The sequence below is a fragment of the Gouania willdenowi genome, chromosome 14, assembly GCF_900634775.1.
Source record: "Gouania willdenowi chromosome 14, fGouWil2.1, whole genome shotgun sequence".
Classification (NCBI taxonomy): Eukaryota; Metazoa; Chordata; class Actinopteri; order Blenniiformes; family Gobiesocidae; genus Gouania; species Gouania willdenowi.
This window is the reverse complement of record NC_041057.1, coordinates 10,913,472-10,932,420: the sequence shown is the minus strand read 5'-3', so window position 1 is coordinate 10,932,420 and position 18,949 is coordinate 10,913,472. Positions and strand designations below refer to the sequence as shown.

Genomic DNA, 18,949 nt, shown 5'->3' with positions numbered 1-18,949 from the left:
ATAAAAGCTTTTTCTTTTTTTTTCTTTTTTTTCTTAGAAAGAGTTTAGCTCAATGTAATAGCAGTACTAATACATAGATTAAACAGTAAATTAGTTTATTATTATTATTATTAGGAACACACCACGGACTAACAAATCGTGCCTTTCTGTCAGTGGGACTTTTTAAACTTTTACAAATGGTAAAGAGTATAAAATTCAAACATCACCTATAAAGTCACATGTATCATTAAAAATTAAACAAAAACATTTAAGTGTATGTATAAAGAGTGCTGTTATAATTATACAAACAGTAGGCCTCATGCAATTTGGATCAGTTACAGTTTATGTTTTTGAAGGATTTATGGAATTAAATACTATAATAAGAAAGAGGAACTTTAAAAACTTTGTTTTTATTTCAGTAAACCGTGCTCTGTAGACAATATTACACTATTTATTGATGTCTGATGTCCATACACTTGGTTATAGTGGAACTTGAAGGAATTTAAACCAGTGGTTCTTAACCTTATTGGAGGTACTAACCCCTAGAAGCTTCATTAGTGCATTCACCAAACTTTTCGTAATTTGATAAATAAAAATATGATTTCTTCAAAAGAGAAGTATGTATTTTACTCGGGCAAAGCCTGGGCCAATAACTTGCTTTATTCAAAATGCTTTGAATTTTTGGAATAAATTCATATTTAAAAATGAAAATTACCATTGTTATTATCATTAATATACATATATATATATTTTAAATAGATTACTATGGAAATGTGTTTTGTGTAACCCATTTTACTGTGTGGGTCTTGACCCCTGCTGAACACCTAAGACTGACTCAATGAACCCCTGGGGTTCGATTAAACCCAGGTTAAGAACCAATGTTCTAAACTAACAAAATAACATTTGACAACCTGTGCAATGTTTGTATGATGACGTTGCCAGATTGGGTGGTTTCTTGACATTGGAGTCGTTCAGGCGTTCAGAAGGGCAGCTAAATGGTTATTGCATAAAACCTTATTTCGTTTTTGTTTTTGTTTTTTTCTCCTTCCTTTTTTGTGTTTTTACAATAATTTTGAATCAGGAATAATTCAATGTATTGAAGTTTTTTCTGTCATTTTGTACAACAGCAAAATAGTGAGTTTCTCACTGGCCTTGAATGCATCACAACAGGCTCGCCGTTAACATTTTGCTCCTCTGTGATTGGTCAATCCCCCCTTAACGTGGTGCGTTTACATACTCCCACAAACTTTGTGACAGTTCACACCGCTTTGCTCTCCAAGTGTCACCTGTCTGTCCTGTGTGTGTTGTTTCACCTGAGCTTCAGTTTAGTTGGAGGAGACTTTGGGGGGGAAGTGATGATAGCCTCTCAGGAAACGTTCAACAGCTCCTCCGAGGAGGACAGCCACCGGGCGGACTCACCGGAGGTGTCCCGGGAAGAGAGTTCGTCTCCGGCGGTGGTGGTGCGTCTGCATCATCCGTTCAGCGTGGAGGCGCTGATGTCCGGGGGGAGGAAGACGGACAGCCGCAGTGGAAAGTCGTCGAGTGTTTCCAAAGCGGTGGGTGAGCAGTCTGTGGGAGGGTTAGGCTCTCTGTATCTGTGCCGGGAGACGTGTAGTCCTCCCGGGGGAAGCAGGAGGTTCGCGGCCGCGCCTTCGTCACCGGTGAAGTCCGAGGCGTCCGAGACCGAGGAGTGTGGAGCCTGGGTGACCGGAGCGTTCACAGCACAGACACGTAAGACTTTTCATAATAAGAGCATAAAACTGTTTATATGAGCATACGATACAACTGCATTATTATTATTAGAATCACAATAGTTTTTTTTTTAATTATTATTATTGCCAAGTACAGTTTATAACAATACAAGCAATGTGACTTGGTGGATTATTATTATTAACTATAAAAAAAAAAAATACTCCCTTATTTCATCCCCACTGGAAATAAATTTATGCTTTAATTTATGTGTATCTGCAAAAAAGGAACACATTTGAAAATGTTTTGTTTTTTTAAATAAATATAATAAACACATTTACACTTTCTGGAGTTTTAAAGAAAAATCAAACTAATATTTAAGATTATTTTCTATTTATATTCGTGCAACAGGCACAAATCATTAGCTACAAGGCGCTAACTAACGAATAACTTTAAAATGGTAAGTGTCTTTATATGACTGTTGTATTTTGCTCTATATACAACATTGTTTTAATGAGTTAGGAGGTGTTTGTGGCTGAACTTTATAATATTGTGTTTTGTGATCATTGTCTTATTATAATTTTGTATGCAAAGCTATCCTTTTGGCTAGACTTTACTCTGAATGAACACTTTTGGCTTGTAAAGATTTTTGACACTTAAAGTAATACAAAAAAGTGCAGATTGAACACTCCATTATGGATTATGTTATGAATAGAAAGGCCAACGTGTCTTTATATTTTATTTATATTCAAACTGTTAATGTCCTTAAAGGACAAAACATGTTTTGTTGCATAATTCAGCTGCTAGTGAAGATATCCAATAACCTACATTTCCAAATAGGATTGCCCTTTTTTCAAAGTCTTGTTTTCCTTTTTCTTGCAGGTCACGTCAGTGCTTCGTGCCAGCTGCGGAAACATAAAACCAACCGGAAACCTCGCACTCCCTTCACCACCTCTCAGCTCCTGGCTCTGGAGAGGAAGTTCAGGCAGAAGCAGTACTTATCCATCGCTGAGCGAGCCGAGTTCTCCTCCTCCCTGACACTGACTGAGACCCAGGTGAAGATCTGGTTTCAGAACCGCAGGGCCAAAGCCAAGAGGCTTCAGGAGGCCGAGCTGGAGAAGCTGAAAATGGCCGCTGACGCCAAGACGGCGGCGGTGGCCGCGGCCGCCGCTGGAGCTTTGCACCCTGGCTTTACTTTGCCGCTGTCACTGAGCGCCATGTCGTTGTACGGACAGTCCTACTCTGCCTACCACAGCCACCACAGACCACTACTGCCCATCTCACCTTTAGGACTGTACGCTGCCCCTCTGGGCTACAGCATGTACCACCTCACCTGAGAATGGAAATACTGCGGCTTTGCTTCATGGATTCCCAACGATGGACACGGAGGACTTGAGTTTCTCATTATGAATGAATATCAATGTTCATCTGCTGCACAAGAAGAAGTCTGAACAAACGTTCCCAGCACTTCCAATTAAGTTCAAAATGGCTTCATTCCAAATCCAGGAGGAGAAGAGAAAACTTTGCTTCTCTGGCGTCTTTTCTTTGCCATAAACCTGGGCTGTTTATGCTCTTCTTCTCTTGTTTACTTCTGCAATAATTGTGTTGGGCGTGGACCTTCTCTGGGCACCACCGCACTGAGGATGACTTCTCTTTCTACTAACCAAGAGGCCTTAATCCCCTTCTGTGTGCGTGTGAATGATGTGTTTTAGTAACTCAGGCCATAATATGCATATTATTACCATTTTACAAAAAGATGTCTGCCTTAAAAATCCTAGTCTAATCCAGGTTACCGTGGCATGTTTACCAAAAGGTTCACTCCTTTGACAAATAAAAAATAATCTACAGCACATGTTTAATGCATATTTATTTTTTACTGAAATACAATGCTGGAAATGTATGAATGAATGCCCCATGGTGTGTATTTATGAAAGGTTACTGAAATATGGTACAAAACTTCTGACCAAATGTGTTTGCTTTTCTCCTTGAATAACCCTTTATAAGGGCTTTTTGCAAGCTATTCATACATATATATATATATATATATTTCCCACAATTGCCTTCTTTTTTGTTCGTTCTTTTAAAAAAAAAAAAAAGGTTAGGCTTTGTCGATTTTTCCGTGAAAGAGATGTTTAATTTTTACAGACATGAAAAATGTTAACATGTAGCTACACTCTCTGCAGCTCTTTAAGTCTTAATTTAAATAATATAACACTAAAACAATCCACGTGGTTTTGCCTTTTTCTTTCTCTCTACATCTTTTCAGAGACTGTGTGGATGCGTGTGTGCACGTCTGTCTGTTGTATAATCCAATGTCTGTGTTTCCCATCAGACGGTGGTGAGTTCAAGGCAATGTTTGACAAACCATAAACGCAGCACATAAATTACTCGGCTTTACAAATAGTTCCCGTCATTGTGGAGCTGACGTTTACCCACACAGCGATGCTCCTTTTTTTTTTTTTTTTTCTTGTTAAAAACACACTTTATTGTTTTTGTGTGTGTGTGTGTGTTTTTTCCTGGAGCAAAAAGATCAAAGATTACAAGTACCATTTTGACAAGCTTTCATTATGTTTTTGGGTTGCCAGATTAGAGCTAACAATTGTTGTTGGACATTTCACTTCAATAAATAAAACAACATGATTTGTTTTTTTGTAATCTTATGTTTTGGGTTTTTTATTTTTTTATTTTCTTCTTCCTGTACAAAAAGTTAACTATCTAAGTTTCAGATATCTAATTTAAAGCACTGAAGAAGCATGTGATTATAACTATATGGACTTAATTCTAAACTATTCAGTAAAACCAAAGAAGGAAACATGACCTCATTCATAATCCCAATGTTCATTAACTTACTGTTAATAACATGTTTAATGCAAACTAATGGCCTTGCACAGGACACTATGAGCCACTAGGGGGCCTCAAAGTTGAGTCCTTGATTTTATCTTAAGGAGTATGACCTGTTTTTGTCCCCTAGTATGCAAAGAAAATAAATATAGGTTATCAGAATAATAAAAAAAAAAATCTTTCTTTTTTTTGTCTCTTCTATTGCTTAAATGGCTCAAAGGTGTAATATCAATAAGAGTTTCTAAGACGCTCTGTAACTGGTAAAGAGTAATGAATTTAAGCAGTTCATGGAGCAAGTAATGGATTTGGAATCTTTCCATGCAAAGTCCCCCTCCCCCCAAAAGCTAAAAACACCTCTGGTCTTGTCACATATTTGAAAAGTAAGCATATTTTGTTTGGGAACAACGTTTTATATTATTTTATTTATTTATTTATTTAAAGGGACAATGCATATTAATAAACATATAAATGTAAATATGCCAGAATTAGCCAATGGCTACTTTCTATTTGTAGTCCTTAGAAGATCAAGAAAATACAAAGACCAACATTAAAGACAAAAAATCATCACACAGATCATCCACATAATTAAACTTGAGACATAAAACATAAGGATTGTGGTCAGTGGTCACATGTCTGGTTCCCCTTCAGCCAACCTTTAAGTTGTGTTGTAAATACTATGAGTGTGGTACAGTCGCTGATGTCTGCTGGGATGCTGTTCCAAACCCTGGTCCCTTTCACTAATAGCACCTGTTGCAACTATAGTAAAAGCCATGATAAGGTCAAAATAAGTTCAATTGTAAAAGTTATCTTGTATCTTCTGAAAACCTCAACCTGGATATCTGCTATTTCTCAAGAGAAGAGTCATTTTTTAACTTGTAACCATAGAATATGGTACATTCACCACCAGTGTTGGCCCAGTTGTGTTTGAGTTGTGTTGAAGCCAACCAGTCCAGCTCAGTGCCTTTATTTTGAAAAAGCTACAGGGTGAGCTTGATGTCTTGCGGCGTCTGGGCTTTTGTCACAGTCGTAAAAACCAACTTACAACTTCCGTGTGACTTTGATGTAACGAGGAAATCGTTTATGGGCCCCATTTTATTTACAGGCTTCTCTTTAATCAGAACAAGGCCGAGGGAGGCCAGTCGCTGACATGGGTAAGCAATCAGACTAATGAAGTGCACGTTGGCAGGAGTGTCTCTGAATCTCTTGTTAAACTCTTGCTGCGAGGGCTTGTTTTCCAGCGGTGCAGATCGTAATGCACTCTGTCTTATGTCTTTTTGTTTGGAAGGCTGTCATTAGGACATTAGTGCTGTGTTTGTCACTGTGTGATAATCTTCACGACTGTGATTGGGCTTCTTTTTTTTTTTTTTTGGTGTGGTTTTCCATGTTGGTTCCAGGCCACATGTGGGAAAGCACATTAGTGTAGTGGTCATGATGTGTTTCTCTCCAACCACCTCTAGTGGCTTCTTCTCACATCACTGGTTTTAGTTTGACAGAGACATCTGATTTAATCCAAGCTGTAGTTTTACTTGTTTTAGTTACGTGGATCCCTTTCACAAAGATTTTAGTTGATTAAACCTGTAGAGATTTTAATCAGTGAAAATTATTACATTCATGTTTTATCCTCCTTTGAGTAATCTAAATCAGGGGTTCTCAACTGGTCTCATGGTCTCACCCTGGGACCCACATTTTGCCACAATCACTAAATCGTTGAGAATTCAACCAACCAAATGTATTTTTTTCAAAAATAGCTGTTGAAAACACACACATGTTTTTTAAAAACATAAATCTATATAGTTTCCTGTGTAACATGCATTTCACAGCATGCCTGTCAAAACAAAAGTTTCTTTCAAAATAAAAGACAAGTCCAACATGAGAGACATTAAGTAGGCTATTTATTTATTTTTGACCAGCTGTCCGCGACCCACTTTTGGGTCCCGACCCCCCAGTTGACAATGACTGATCTAGATTACTGTTTCCTGTTTCACTTATGGAAGTACGCAATGACACTACAGGGGGTGCTTGAGAGTGAGTGTGAAACATTAACAATATAAATATAAATATAAATAAAAGCATTTTAAAAAAAATGGAATTTCATGTTGTTTAGTTTTTTTAGTTTAAAATGACAATCATAATAAAGGCACTAAATACTGTTTCATTGCACTTATTTACAGCAGTAGATTCATTAAAATGTGTGTTATCACTCATTCATTCTGACGTACATGTAGCCAGACAAAGGGGGTACTTGGATTCAGAAAAAAGAGATAGGGGGTACTCAAGCCAAAATAAGTTTGAGAACCACTCATATACAGTAGATCAGCCTTATTGTCATAATGTACAGGTACATGTGCGAAAACACAATACACTAACATACACCTGCATTAAAATTTGTGGCAGAATAGCCAATATTAAATTATTACCTAATAAACTCAGCACAAATTCATTCAATGTCACCTTAGTTTCAGCAATATTTATCTTGTTTGTATAAGTCTAGTTTTTGTGGGTTAAAAATTAGAAGAAAAAGAAAAAGAAAAAGAAGAAGAAGAAGAACAACTAAAAAATTAAGATGGATATGAAATAAAGGAAAGTTTTTTAAGTATTTAATAGATTAACATCATTTCTTATTGAATATTTTTTTCATTTTTACATTAATTCACCAAGGTACTTCTTTTATTTTGCTCTTTTGATAACACGTTGTCCACTTTGAATAGGCTGACAATAGGAACAGTTTTAACAGCACCATATTATGGAAAAAAGCTGGTTTGAGTTAATGAAGCCTCAGTGAGGTTCAGTGCACAGAATGGGACGTGATGCACATGAATTTTGGTGACTGTTGTGTGTGTGTGTGTGTGTGTGTGTGTGTGTGTGTGTGTGTGTGTGTGTGTGTGTGTGTGTGTGTGTGTGTGTGTGTGTGTGTGTGTGTGTGTGTGTGTGTGTGTGGCCTTTTGAGGAATCCCCTGAGAGACACACAGTAGCAGATGTAGGGGGATCGCCCGGGGCATGCCAAGTGAAAGGGGAGAAAACTGGAAGAGGCGGACATGGACAAACACACAGGAAAGATGGCTTGTTTTTGGGTCATTGATTTCTGAGAGAAAAGAGAAAACCACACAAACTGACAGCACAAAACAAGACAACATCTATGCAAGCATTGACTTTTCACTCCCATTTGTATTGAAATTGTGATGCATCTTAAACAACAATAAGGTAGCTGTTTAGTTTCAAAATTGATATTCTGAAACAGAGAAGGAACATTTATGACAGTGGTGGCCAGGAAAATGTGACTAGAGGGACAAATTTGTATGATAATGAACAATCTGAACATTTTTACACAAAATTGACCCTTTGTGTGGTTTGTGTCTTTTTTGTCAAATTTTCTGTCATTTTGTGAATTTTTCTGTCATTTTATGTGCTTTTGGAGAAAGGGCCGCATGTGGTTTTGTGTATATTTTTGTTGAACCTGTGTGAGCGTTTTGTTATAAAAAATACCCAAAATGACTCCAAGAAAACACACACACTGCAGGTTCAACAAAAATATGCACCTTGCTCTAATGTTGAGTGCACGAAGACACATAAAACTGCAACAAAAGTACACAAAATGACTCCAAAAGCACACAAAATAACAGAATATTTCACTAAATGACAGAAAAATAGACAAAATGATTAAAAAAAAACACAAACTGACAGAAAAATACCCCAAATTACTCCCTCAGTTTGTGTTTTTTCAAATCATTTTGTGTATTTCTTTGTAAATTTTCTGTATTTTTCTATCGTTTTGTGAATATTTCTGTCATTTCATGTGCTTTTGGAGTCATTTTAATGATTTGTGTTGAAGTTTTATGTGTCTTCGTTGTTGTTTGTGGACCCATTTTGTGTATTCATTTTGGGGGCCGCACAAAATTAGAGCAAGGGCAAGTGTTTTGTGTGTATTTTTGTTGACCCTTTGTGTGTTATTTTGTTGGAGTAATTTGGGGTATTTTTCTGTCAGTTTGTGTCTTTTTGAAATCATTTTGTGCATTTTTCCATTATTTTGTCTATTTTTCTCTCATTTTCTGTGCTTTAGGATTTATTTTGTGTATTTTTGTTGCGGTTTTATGTGTTTTTGTTTTGTGGACAAATATCCCAAATTACTCCCTCAGTTTGTGTTTTTTTCAAATCATTTTGTGTATTTTTCTATCGTTTTGTGAATTTTTCTGTCATTTCATGTGCTGTCGGAGTCATTTTAAGTATTTGTGTTGAAGTTTTGTGTGTCTTCGCTGTTGTTTGTGGACCCATTTTGTGTATTCATTTCAAAATTAGACCAAGGGCCACATGTGTCCCGTGGACCACCAGTTGACCTAATCCAATTGGATTAGCACAATTTTTTAAAATTTTATTTCAGTTATACTCAGGCAATACTAGGTTAATATATCTGCACTATTTCCTTCTTTCTTATTGCTAAATAGAGAATTTTCTTGCCACTCCCAACACCAGATACATACAGCATGTCTGGTGTAAAATGTAGAAAAAAATCATTTGCATGAAATGAAAGATTTTTGGGCTGCAGGAGTAATTTGTCTTTGTTGTTTATTGGGGGAAATATTAGATTCTCACTGCACGATCAAACAGAGATAAAAGGCCCCCCATGCAAACATTAGAGGAGGGAATGGAGAAATTAGCATTTCTATAATGAGCTCACTTATTATAAGCAGCCTTGTCCTTACTTAAAGCGCACACACACACACACTGAGAATAATGTACAACGCATGATGAATTATTATGAAGCTTGTTCCTGCCTTGTTATTTTACTCAGATATTCAAATGAAAACCATTCCAACTGTGCTGCAGAGTTCATGGATGAGTCAATAAGACAACGTCTATTTTATGACGAGACAAAAACACTCAGGTGTTTATTGATGCCTTGCTCGAAGGATTTGTTTGGTTACAAATGAGTTGTCCTCATAAAACTGATAAGAAGCTAAAAAAGAATGCAGATAAGTTTGAAAAAAAAAAATATTCACGACTACAGTGTGAGGGTATTTATCAGAACCTGTGGGAGGGTTTATGTTATATATATTTCAAATGTTCAAATTGTATTTGTTTTCCTGATAAGAGGTTACTACATTTATTCGTCAAGATTCGGCATTTCACTTGAGCCAATGCACGTTTTTGGACTCGAAATAAAAACTTTAGATGTTGCCAACAATACATTCATTAAAACACCAGTAGATGATAAAAACAAGAGAGTAACATTAAAGATCATTTTCCTACCTTAAACCAGCAGATGTCACTAGAGCAACAAAGTAAAACGTAATAGAGCTGCACACCACCAGGGACCATCCAAAAATAGGATGTTTTCACTTGACTGCTGCTCTTAAAATAGAACATGAAGCGAGCAACGTTGAGACTAAGAGCACATCATCCTCTTTCAGATAGCCATAGAAAAAGCAAGATGTATCCAGTAATAACGTAGAAAAGAAAAACTGCGCTTCGATAATTAGAAATTCAATGACACAGACATAATAAAGGCAGTACAATTAAACAGAAGGATGCATTAATAATAAAGAATAATATACTGTATATTCTAATTTTAATAAATCAGTAATTTAGGGACATCAGAGTGATAAAATACATGTTACACCAGACATGGGGGACTGGCAACCCAGGGGCCACATGTGGCCCTTAGAATCATTTTTGTGGCCCCCAAAATAAACACAGTAAAATACACCAAAAATACACAAAAATGATTGACTTCAAGAACACATCACAACAAAAATGCAAATTACCCCAAAACACACAAGACAACAACAAGATTACAGAAAATGAAAGAAAAATATTCAAAAAAAAAAAGCACAAATCTTAAATTCTTTCACCAGTGTCAATAATGTGGCCCTTGGCTCAGACAATTACATTTCTGTGCCCCCCGACCGTAATGAAAGTGGCCCATGTCTGTGTTACACTATAGAACAGTGATTCTCAACTGGTGGATCGCGGACAACTGGTCAACAATAAATAAATACTTATGTTTCTCATGTTGGACTTGTCTTTTATTTTGAAAGAACCTTTTGACAGGCATGTTGTGGAATGCATGTTGCACAGGAAAGTATATAGTTTTTAAAAAAAAATATTATAGCTGTGTTTTTTCAGCAGCTATTTTTGAAAAACTAAATATGATTCATTGAATTTAAAAAAACAAAACAAAAAAACAAAGTGGGTCACGATGCAATGACAGTGACAAATTGTGGGTCCCAGAGTGAGACCAGCTGAGAACTCCTGATATAGAACATGTGAAGTCAGTATGAGAATATTTATCTATGCTTTAGTTACCTAGAATACACCCACCTATTCAGGTATTCCGCTGCTGATTTATGGAGGATAAAGCGGTTGAGTTGTCAGAAAATGAATTTCCCTTGTGACCCCCCCCATCACACACACACACACACAGGCAAACCTGTGTGCACACACATGGCCGACACCACGCCCGTCCCGTCTCTACCCTCACAAATTAATGTCACTGCGATGGAGTCTGACAATTCAGTGTAAAGGAAGTGCTCATCTGTCACTGCTGTGCGCTCTCTTCTTTTCCATCGCTGACACACACGCTCTCTGTCTCTGTCATACTACAACAGACCCCCGCACACTCATACGTAGTATTATTTTTGCTACGGCTATCACAGTCTCACACATGCTAAGCTTGCTGCAGTCATGCTTCAAGATGTCTCCGAGGTTTGTGGAAGCACTGGCAAACATCAATGGATGCTTTCTAGCAGTTTGAAACCTCCAAAACAAACCATTTAGTGGTGTTTATTTTGTTGAATGCAAAATTTAGTTGAAGGTTCAACAGGCAGGGGGTGCCTCAAAGTGATTGGATTTAAGTATGTGGCATAATTCACTCAGGATGTTAGCAGATGAATAATTATTATACATCTATAATCCCCTACAGTGAGGACTCCAGCTGTGACTTACAGTTATTTGCACTGCGGCGGATTTTCAATTGAATTTGAAGGCTTAAGATTTGGCTCTTGAAGCCACATGATATGTGAGAACATAGCTGCTGGTTAAAAGATATTTACAGTAGACGGCACATGCACAACTTCAAATGATCCCATCCACTTTGTCACTTGCTCATTAGGAATAGTTACACAGTCCTGTTCCAAAGGGTGGTGATCAGTGAGCGGGAAAAAAGGGCACAGGTGACAAAAAGGGTTTCCATGCGTGTCCTTTAATGTCTGTTTACCTCCTGCACTCGCTTTAACGTGAACTGAGCTATACAGGAAGCAGCAGATTATTTCAGCAGGGTGCCTTGTAGCAACACGAGAGCAAAGATGAAGGACGCAGTTGTGTCTCTGTATGTGTCGGTATCTAACGAAGAGAAGTCTTAATCATCATTCATGCGTGGGAGAGGGTAGAAATTTATGGAAAATATATTTCTTTCTAAGTGATGTAGATGTATAGCATTCTCACTATTTTTTTCCGTGCACTTTATCATTATTGTTATAGAAGTGATTTTTTTTCCGATAACCCATTTTACCCACCAGGGTACCCCAGCATTAGGGTGGTTCACAATATGAAAGTATAAGTAAAAGTTTTCCATATTTTGCCAGATCACATTTTGCCTCGTTACTATTGACATTTTGAACATCTGTACAATGAGGTGCTCCAGACCACAGTATCCAAAACCAAGACTTTACAGAGACCAGAATGCATCAAGACCAAGGCCATAACATCAATTTCAAAAAAGGTTTAACAGTTAAAGAACATTGTCTCTTTAGTTTTAGTTTCTTTTAAATACATTTGACAGACTAAAAAAAAAGGTGATGCATGAATTGAAGATATTTCTTAGGGATGAGCGAGTACAGCATTATCTGTATCTGTATGTTAATCATATGAATGATGTATATATTTCTAAATGTCGACAAAGTATAATTGTGCTTTCAACGTGTTTCCATTGAAAGCTGTCTTAGGCAGTAGCCTTGTAACTCCCGTGAAATCTCATCCCGCGAGACTTTGCCGCAGGACGACGGCGAGAGGGGAGAGAGAGGGCTCGTCATTTCTTTTCCACCAGTACGTTTACAGCACTTATCATAAGGAGCTTCGCTTTTACGGTTTAAATGATCAAGTTACGGAGTTATTAATGGATGAGTTCACTCAAGAAGTTAACTGCTTTAATTTAGCACCGGTAAGTTGAGCAAGTGTACAGCCCTCCCGCTACAGCCGTCTCACTGTAGTGGGGGGGCTGCTGCCTCGGCTCTACAGACAGTGACGGCCGGGGAAGATGTCGCTTGAAGACGCTTCAACTTTCAGCAACTAGGTCACGCAGAACCTAATCGCCAGAATCGCACAATTGGGTCGCTTGAAGGGCAGTTGCTTGAGATTGCGTCATTTACATTGATTTTGAATATAATCTAGTTGCTTCAGTCGCTTCAGTCGCGTTCTGTGTGAACGCACCATTATGCCATAAAAAAAGTCCTGATCCTCTCTTCAATCTATTCGTACCGAGTCATGTTTACTTGGAGAGAAGTGGTCATGTGACCAGGTACGTCACTTTCTGTGACGTTTATTCGCGGAAAAAGTGTTACCATATAGCTTTTGCGACACTGTAATATTGAAATGTCTGAAATTCCTCCTCATGAAAGCGTAAAAACATTATAGCAATATTTAAGTGTTTTTTTCAAAATGCCGTTGTTTCCAGTTTTTATTGCGCTATTTAGATTTTGCGCATTTCCAACGATAATGGAAATGCAGCTTATGAGAGGTTCTTCTTATGCATCCTCACTTCTATTTTCTTTGAGAAGTGCAGTTCATCTAGCATACATTAACTTTTATTACCAGTTAGGTACAACTGCTGTTTACCTGCCTTTGTTTTATTTTTGTGAATAAAACACAAAATACAAATCAAAACCACCCAAACAACCAAGGCAACCCTGCCTGGTAGTAAATGCTGTGCACTATTGTGTGTCATTTTAATACAGCGCCACACCTTTACAGTAACATTGGACATGCTTTCATTTAAAGGAAAATGCTTTATTTTTTTTTCGTGACTCAGAAAGTAGCTGGTAGTGTTTGTAAAATATGTAAGAAATAAAAATAAAAAAAAGATTTAGTCACATTTGTCTTTTTATCCGGATGCACTTTAGCCATAAAAAAAAACAGCGAGGGTTTATTGAGTTACAATTCCCACAAAGTGCTGCAGTGATTTTTGACTTACTGTCCACAGCACTTTGAATGTGGCAACCAATCAAATCTGAGTGCCGACATGGGAGTAACTGTTTTGATGCACGCATCCCCACATTCATCCACGACAGTTTTTTTTTCGCAAGTTTGCAATGCTCCAAGGCGTTTTATCACCAATACACCTGCTTGTGGAATTACACAGAGGGGGAGTTGCACATATTTATTTTTCAAGTGGAATTGGCTCAGAGGAAAAACCATGTTTAAACCGATGGACCAAGCATGTGATTGGACAAAAACCACAACTGTTTGGACCATTTCTCCTTAACAGTCAATAACAGTCTGACACTGATACACATTTGCAAGTATATGAATACAGTCTAAAATCGTATCCCATAGTGTTTATAGTAGAAAAGAATTACAAATTTGATTGGAAATATAATGAACTTTGTTCAGTTTTCCCTTGCAAATACATGTGTAAGGATAACAGGGATGAAACTCATGTAACCTGCATTAGTGGCAACACAAGCAGAACAAATAGTGGAAGTGAAAGATAGATGTCCTTGATAGAAATTGGCTAATATTGAGAAAAAAAATGATGGAATTCACAATTAGTCTGCATAAAAGTATGAGATACTCATATTAATTTGTTAATTAATCTATTGTATTGTGCGTTCCAAGATGGTTTTCTTAATCATTTTGTGTTGCTTCAGACTATTTTTTTGTGCTTTTTCGAATGCATCCCAATGCTTAAATAGTATAGAGATAAGAGTGAACAAAGGGAGTAGAAGTGTGCCTACAAGTGTGACAGATTTGTTGGTATCAAACATTTTAAGCCATTTCACAATGAAAGCTGTTCTAATGTCCCAGACACAAGCGTTCACAACGGATGTGCACGTGTTCTGCTTTGGATGCCATGCAGACAGACCTGCTAATAGTGTATCATGTTTTTTCTGCAGTCAGTGCCTTCTCCTCGCCCTTCTCTCTCTTTTCCGTTTCAGGTGTTTTGATGCTGGAGCTGGCAGTTCCTGATGAATGGTTCACGGCTCAAATAGTCTGGTCTACTCTGATGGTCTATCTCTCTATCCTGCTCTGTTGGTCCTTCTGTCCACTAACCCCAACCAGTCGACGCAGATGGCTGCCACCTCTGAACCTGGTTCTGCTGGAGATTTCTTCCTGTTAAAAGTTGTTTCTTTCCACTGTCGCTTAATACTTGTTCATGTGGATCTTGTTAAGTTCTTTCTTTCTTACTATGAACTTAATATTTTGTTAAGCGCATTGAGATGACTTTGTTGTAATTTGTGCTATATGAATAAAGTTGAATTGAATTGAAGAGTCAGGAGCAATATAATTTTCCCTATCACCACAGAAATATAATTCATTGTAGAGAGCTCACACACATAGGCAGGAACTTTATATTATCCAGTCACTAGCAAACAATTTTCTACTCTCTGTTTAAGTAATGCAACACAGCAAAATGTATAAGATTGAATATACTAAAAATACAGAAAAAAAGCCCACATTGGCAACACAATGCGTCTATCAGAGTTTAACATCGGCCGAGTGTGTAAAGTGACCTAAGGGATTTCATTATCCACATCATGATGTCAGATGCCTCTGCGTGGTCGGAAGTGTATGAGTCACAGGAAGTAGGAGAGACCTCCCACTTTGCAGCCTGAGCAGGAAATACAGCAGGAGGGTCCAGCTGTCAGTCAGCATCCTTTGCAATTTACATCCCAGAGTCAGCAGAACTCTCCACTGCTTCGTCACATTAAAAGCAAGATGACCCGGGGTGGTGGCTGCCTGCATTGTCAGTCTGACAAAGCCCGTTTGGCCCTTTTCGTACCATTGCAAGGGCAATTTGCTGTGTGTGACCTTTCAAAGGGCAATGTAACATGACAAGAACTGTTAATGTCTGAGGTGTACCTGGGGGTTTCCAAAGATTTAGGCCATTCTTACAGCTTCAGAGTTCATCCATTTGTCATCTTTGACATAGACTTAATGTTTGTTTTCTATGCTTTAAACACACGTGTTAGATTTAATATAGGTCAGCAGAAAACTCAGTGTTCACACCCATTTACAGATTCTATGACTCAGTCACTTACACAAGAAAGACAAGCCAAAACAATGTCACGGTTAAAGCGATTATCCGCAGGATGAAAAGAGAGAGAGAAAATTCAAAAGATGTCCCTCCTTAAACAGCTCCACTTCCTCCCTCTGCCTCTGCCAATCTACCAGAAGCCACGCCTCTACTTTTGTGCACGAGCTTAGCGGAACATAACAACAACGTTTAACGCACCAACACACGTGTAGTATTGCTTTTCACTAATAAAACACTTATAGTAGTTTGATTAAAACATATTTATTACCCGTCAATGAGAAATGTCGCCAAATCAAGGTCTGTTCGGAATCCTTTCAAAAGCTGAAATTCCCTCCAACTTTGAAAAGCAGCACCAAGATTTATTCTGTTGTGGTTACGAAGACATTTATCCGCAAGCTTTGTACCTGGATTTTTGCTTTTGTTTTTCAGTAGAAGCTTTGTAGTTTTGGAGCGCTCCTCCATGATGTCATGCTGCTCAGAGTGATACCTGTTTGCTGTTGTGACGCACGGCCTTGTTTCCGTGCACAGTTTACACACTCGCATTCACTTTGATTGACAGTCTCCGCTACAGGAAGTCAAAACCTATTGGCTGGGCGACTGTGGCACACTTTTCTAGTCATATAACGGTCCATAAGACTTAGGCGGGACTTATATACATTGACGTATATGAATGACCACCGGCAGCAGACCATAGTAAAAGACTAGTTAGGCATTTTTTTGCATTTCAAAAGAATGATACATATAAGCATAGTTTTCTCATAAACTCTGGATATGAGCTTAAAGCTTGCAGTGGAATCATTTTACCATGGGTTTTACACGTTTAAATGTGCCATTTACATCACAATCATTTGGTTCAACTGTATGTTAATCATTCATAACAACAGTCAAATAATTTGAGTTCTTTTCTGTGTTCCTGAGCTTTAAACAGGGGTGGACTAGCCATCTGGCATACCGTGCATCGTCTGAAGTGGGCCGGTCCGATCCGCTACATGTTTTTGTTTTTTTGACGAGCGAGTGGAGGCAGACATGTTAACAAGTGGCCAAAAATGGTACAAAAGTGGCAAAAATGTGGCAAGAAAAGGGTGAAAAGTGACTAAAAGGGGTCAAAAAGCAGTCAAAAGTGGTCAAACAAGTTCTGATTAACTATGGCCGGGCCGGCGGAATGTCTACGCGCCAAATAGCACGTACCGCGTTTCCGTGAATTCAGTCAAATGACTCAGTTCCACCGAGTAAAACACATGAAATTGTGCAACGTTAAATCGTAATCTACATTGAACTGCCTTTAAAATGATATATCAGGTCCCTCCCCATGTTGAAATTCTCAGGTCAGTCTGATCCTGATCCTGAAAGTACAGTTAATATGTAATAACACAAAAATAACAGGCACACACGCACACGCACACACATTTCTTGCTTTATAGATAGATGCCAGAGCAAGTTGATTATTTTTAACTTTCAAGGCCTGCACATGTAAAATCATAGAAATGAGAAAAATGGGAGATCAGAAACAAAAACTGTCATTTATTTAATTAAAAAGAAAGCAAAAGGGCAGCATACGTTACAATCTTTAATCTGCCAGAAAACCATCCTTTAAGAGTTTAAGTTTTAGAAAGGTCAAAACCAGCCATTCAGTAAATGCTGCATCGGATAAGCTATTCCAGAAGATTATGATTAAGATTGGAAAAGTTAATTCTGAGAGTGCCTTTAAGATCTAAGAGCATAGGGACACACTTAAACAGTCACACTCATGAGAGAAAACCTCCGCCAAGTGCTAAAAATATCCTCTTTTTGAAATATTGGCAGTTATATAATCTGGATCAGTGATTATGATCATAAGACCATGCTCATTCACACTTCAAAGGCCTAGGAAGACATTTCTATCCTCATTAATAACAACACGGTCAGTCCAAATGTATGGGCACCCCCATTTTTTCACCAATGATGAGAGATAGGGATTTCTTGATTTATGAAACTGATCCAAAATCTGAATATTGATTCTGATCACCTCCAGAATTTATTGAAATCTTGTATTGCAGTGTTTCTCAAACTTTTTATGCCCAAGTACCCCTTTTCTCTTATTGCTGAATGCAGTTTGTGATCATTTCCATCACCAAATATTATGATAATCAAAACACCCCATATTTCTAATGCCTTCATTTGTTAATTTTCTACTGTCTCTCTCTCATGTACCCCCTGTAGTGCTACCACGTACCCCCATTTGACAAACACTATTCTATTGTGTAAGGTTGAAATCTTTTGACGTAATCCTGCTAACAGACAACCAGACAAATAAATAAATGTACACTGGTGAAATTATGACCTCCTTTTTGAAGGTAATAAATAAAAAAAAACGTTCATTTAGCCTTCATCATGCAACGACTTGTGTGCAGTTCTTTTCTTGCAGCAAAGCAGGAGTCAAATCTGTTTAAAAATATCCACCATAAATAAGTCATTATATACTAAATATTAAAGAAAGGTTTCAATTCTGTTTGTCACTATCTGTTGCGTGATTTCACACAAGTGTTGGTGAGTGCACTTGTTAATATTTATGTCTGTAAATGCATACATCTCTGTGCTCAATGATCAAGGGGAGTGTGCATGTTTTTATTACATTTTATTTGGACATCCACTGTGCTGTGTGTGTATGTGTGAGTGTGTGTGTGTGTGTGTGTTTCAGTGCATGCTTGTTTTAAGTACCACTGCTCCTGAAAAGAGGATGTCAGTGAAACGGCCGGCCTCTGGGGTTTAGCTTCCACTCTACAAGCTGTGAACGCTGTTTCTATTCTAGGAACTTGCCTAAAAAACGAAGAGGAGCCCAGTTGTGGCACTTTCTGACACTCCTACCTCATGGTGCAGCTGCTGCTTCACTTCATCCACAGTGGACATGGAGGAGAGAAAAGAAGAAGGACGCAGAGGACGAACTGGGAAGCAGCTGAGTGGAGACGTTCATCCTGGAGGCGTTTATTCGGCCGTCCAGCCATGTACTTACATAACCAGTTGGCAAGCTGGCAAGTCAATCTGCAAGCTACTCAGCTTTCCATCAATCTAGAAAAAAAAAAAAGCTGTCCAAGCACACACCCTTTTTTTTATTTTGGCTTGTGCCAAACAGATGAGTTGGTGAGAGGCAGGGGTGGACTGGCCATCTGGAATACCGGGTATCGTACCAGTGGGCCGTCGACCCTAAGTGGGCCGGTC

At 38.1% G+C, this 18,949-nt stretch overlaps 1 protein-coding gene across 1 annotated transcript; it reads left to right on the top strand.

Annotated features, from left to right (window-relative positions):
- Positions 1 to 969: 969 nt before the first annotated feature.
- Positions 970 to 4,323, top strand: msx2b (muscle segment homeobox 2b). The gene is made up of 2 exons (XM_028467632.1): positions 970 to 1,710; positions 2,551 to 4,323. The coding sequence occupies exons 1-2, from the start codon at positions 1,335 to 1,337 to the stop codon at positions 3,003 to 3,005; spliced, it is 831 nt and encodes a 276-aa protein (XP_028323433.1). The 5' UTR covers positions 970 to 1,334; the 3' UTR covers positions 3,006 to 4,323.
- The last annotated feature ends 14,626 nt before the right edge of the window (positions 4,324 to 18,949 follow it).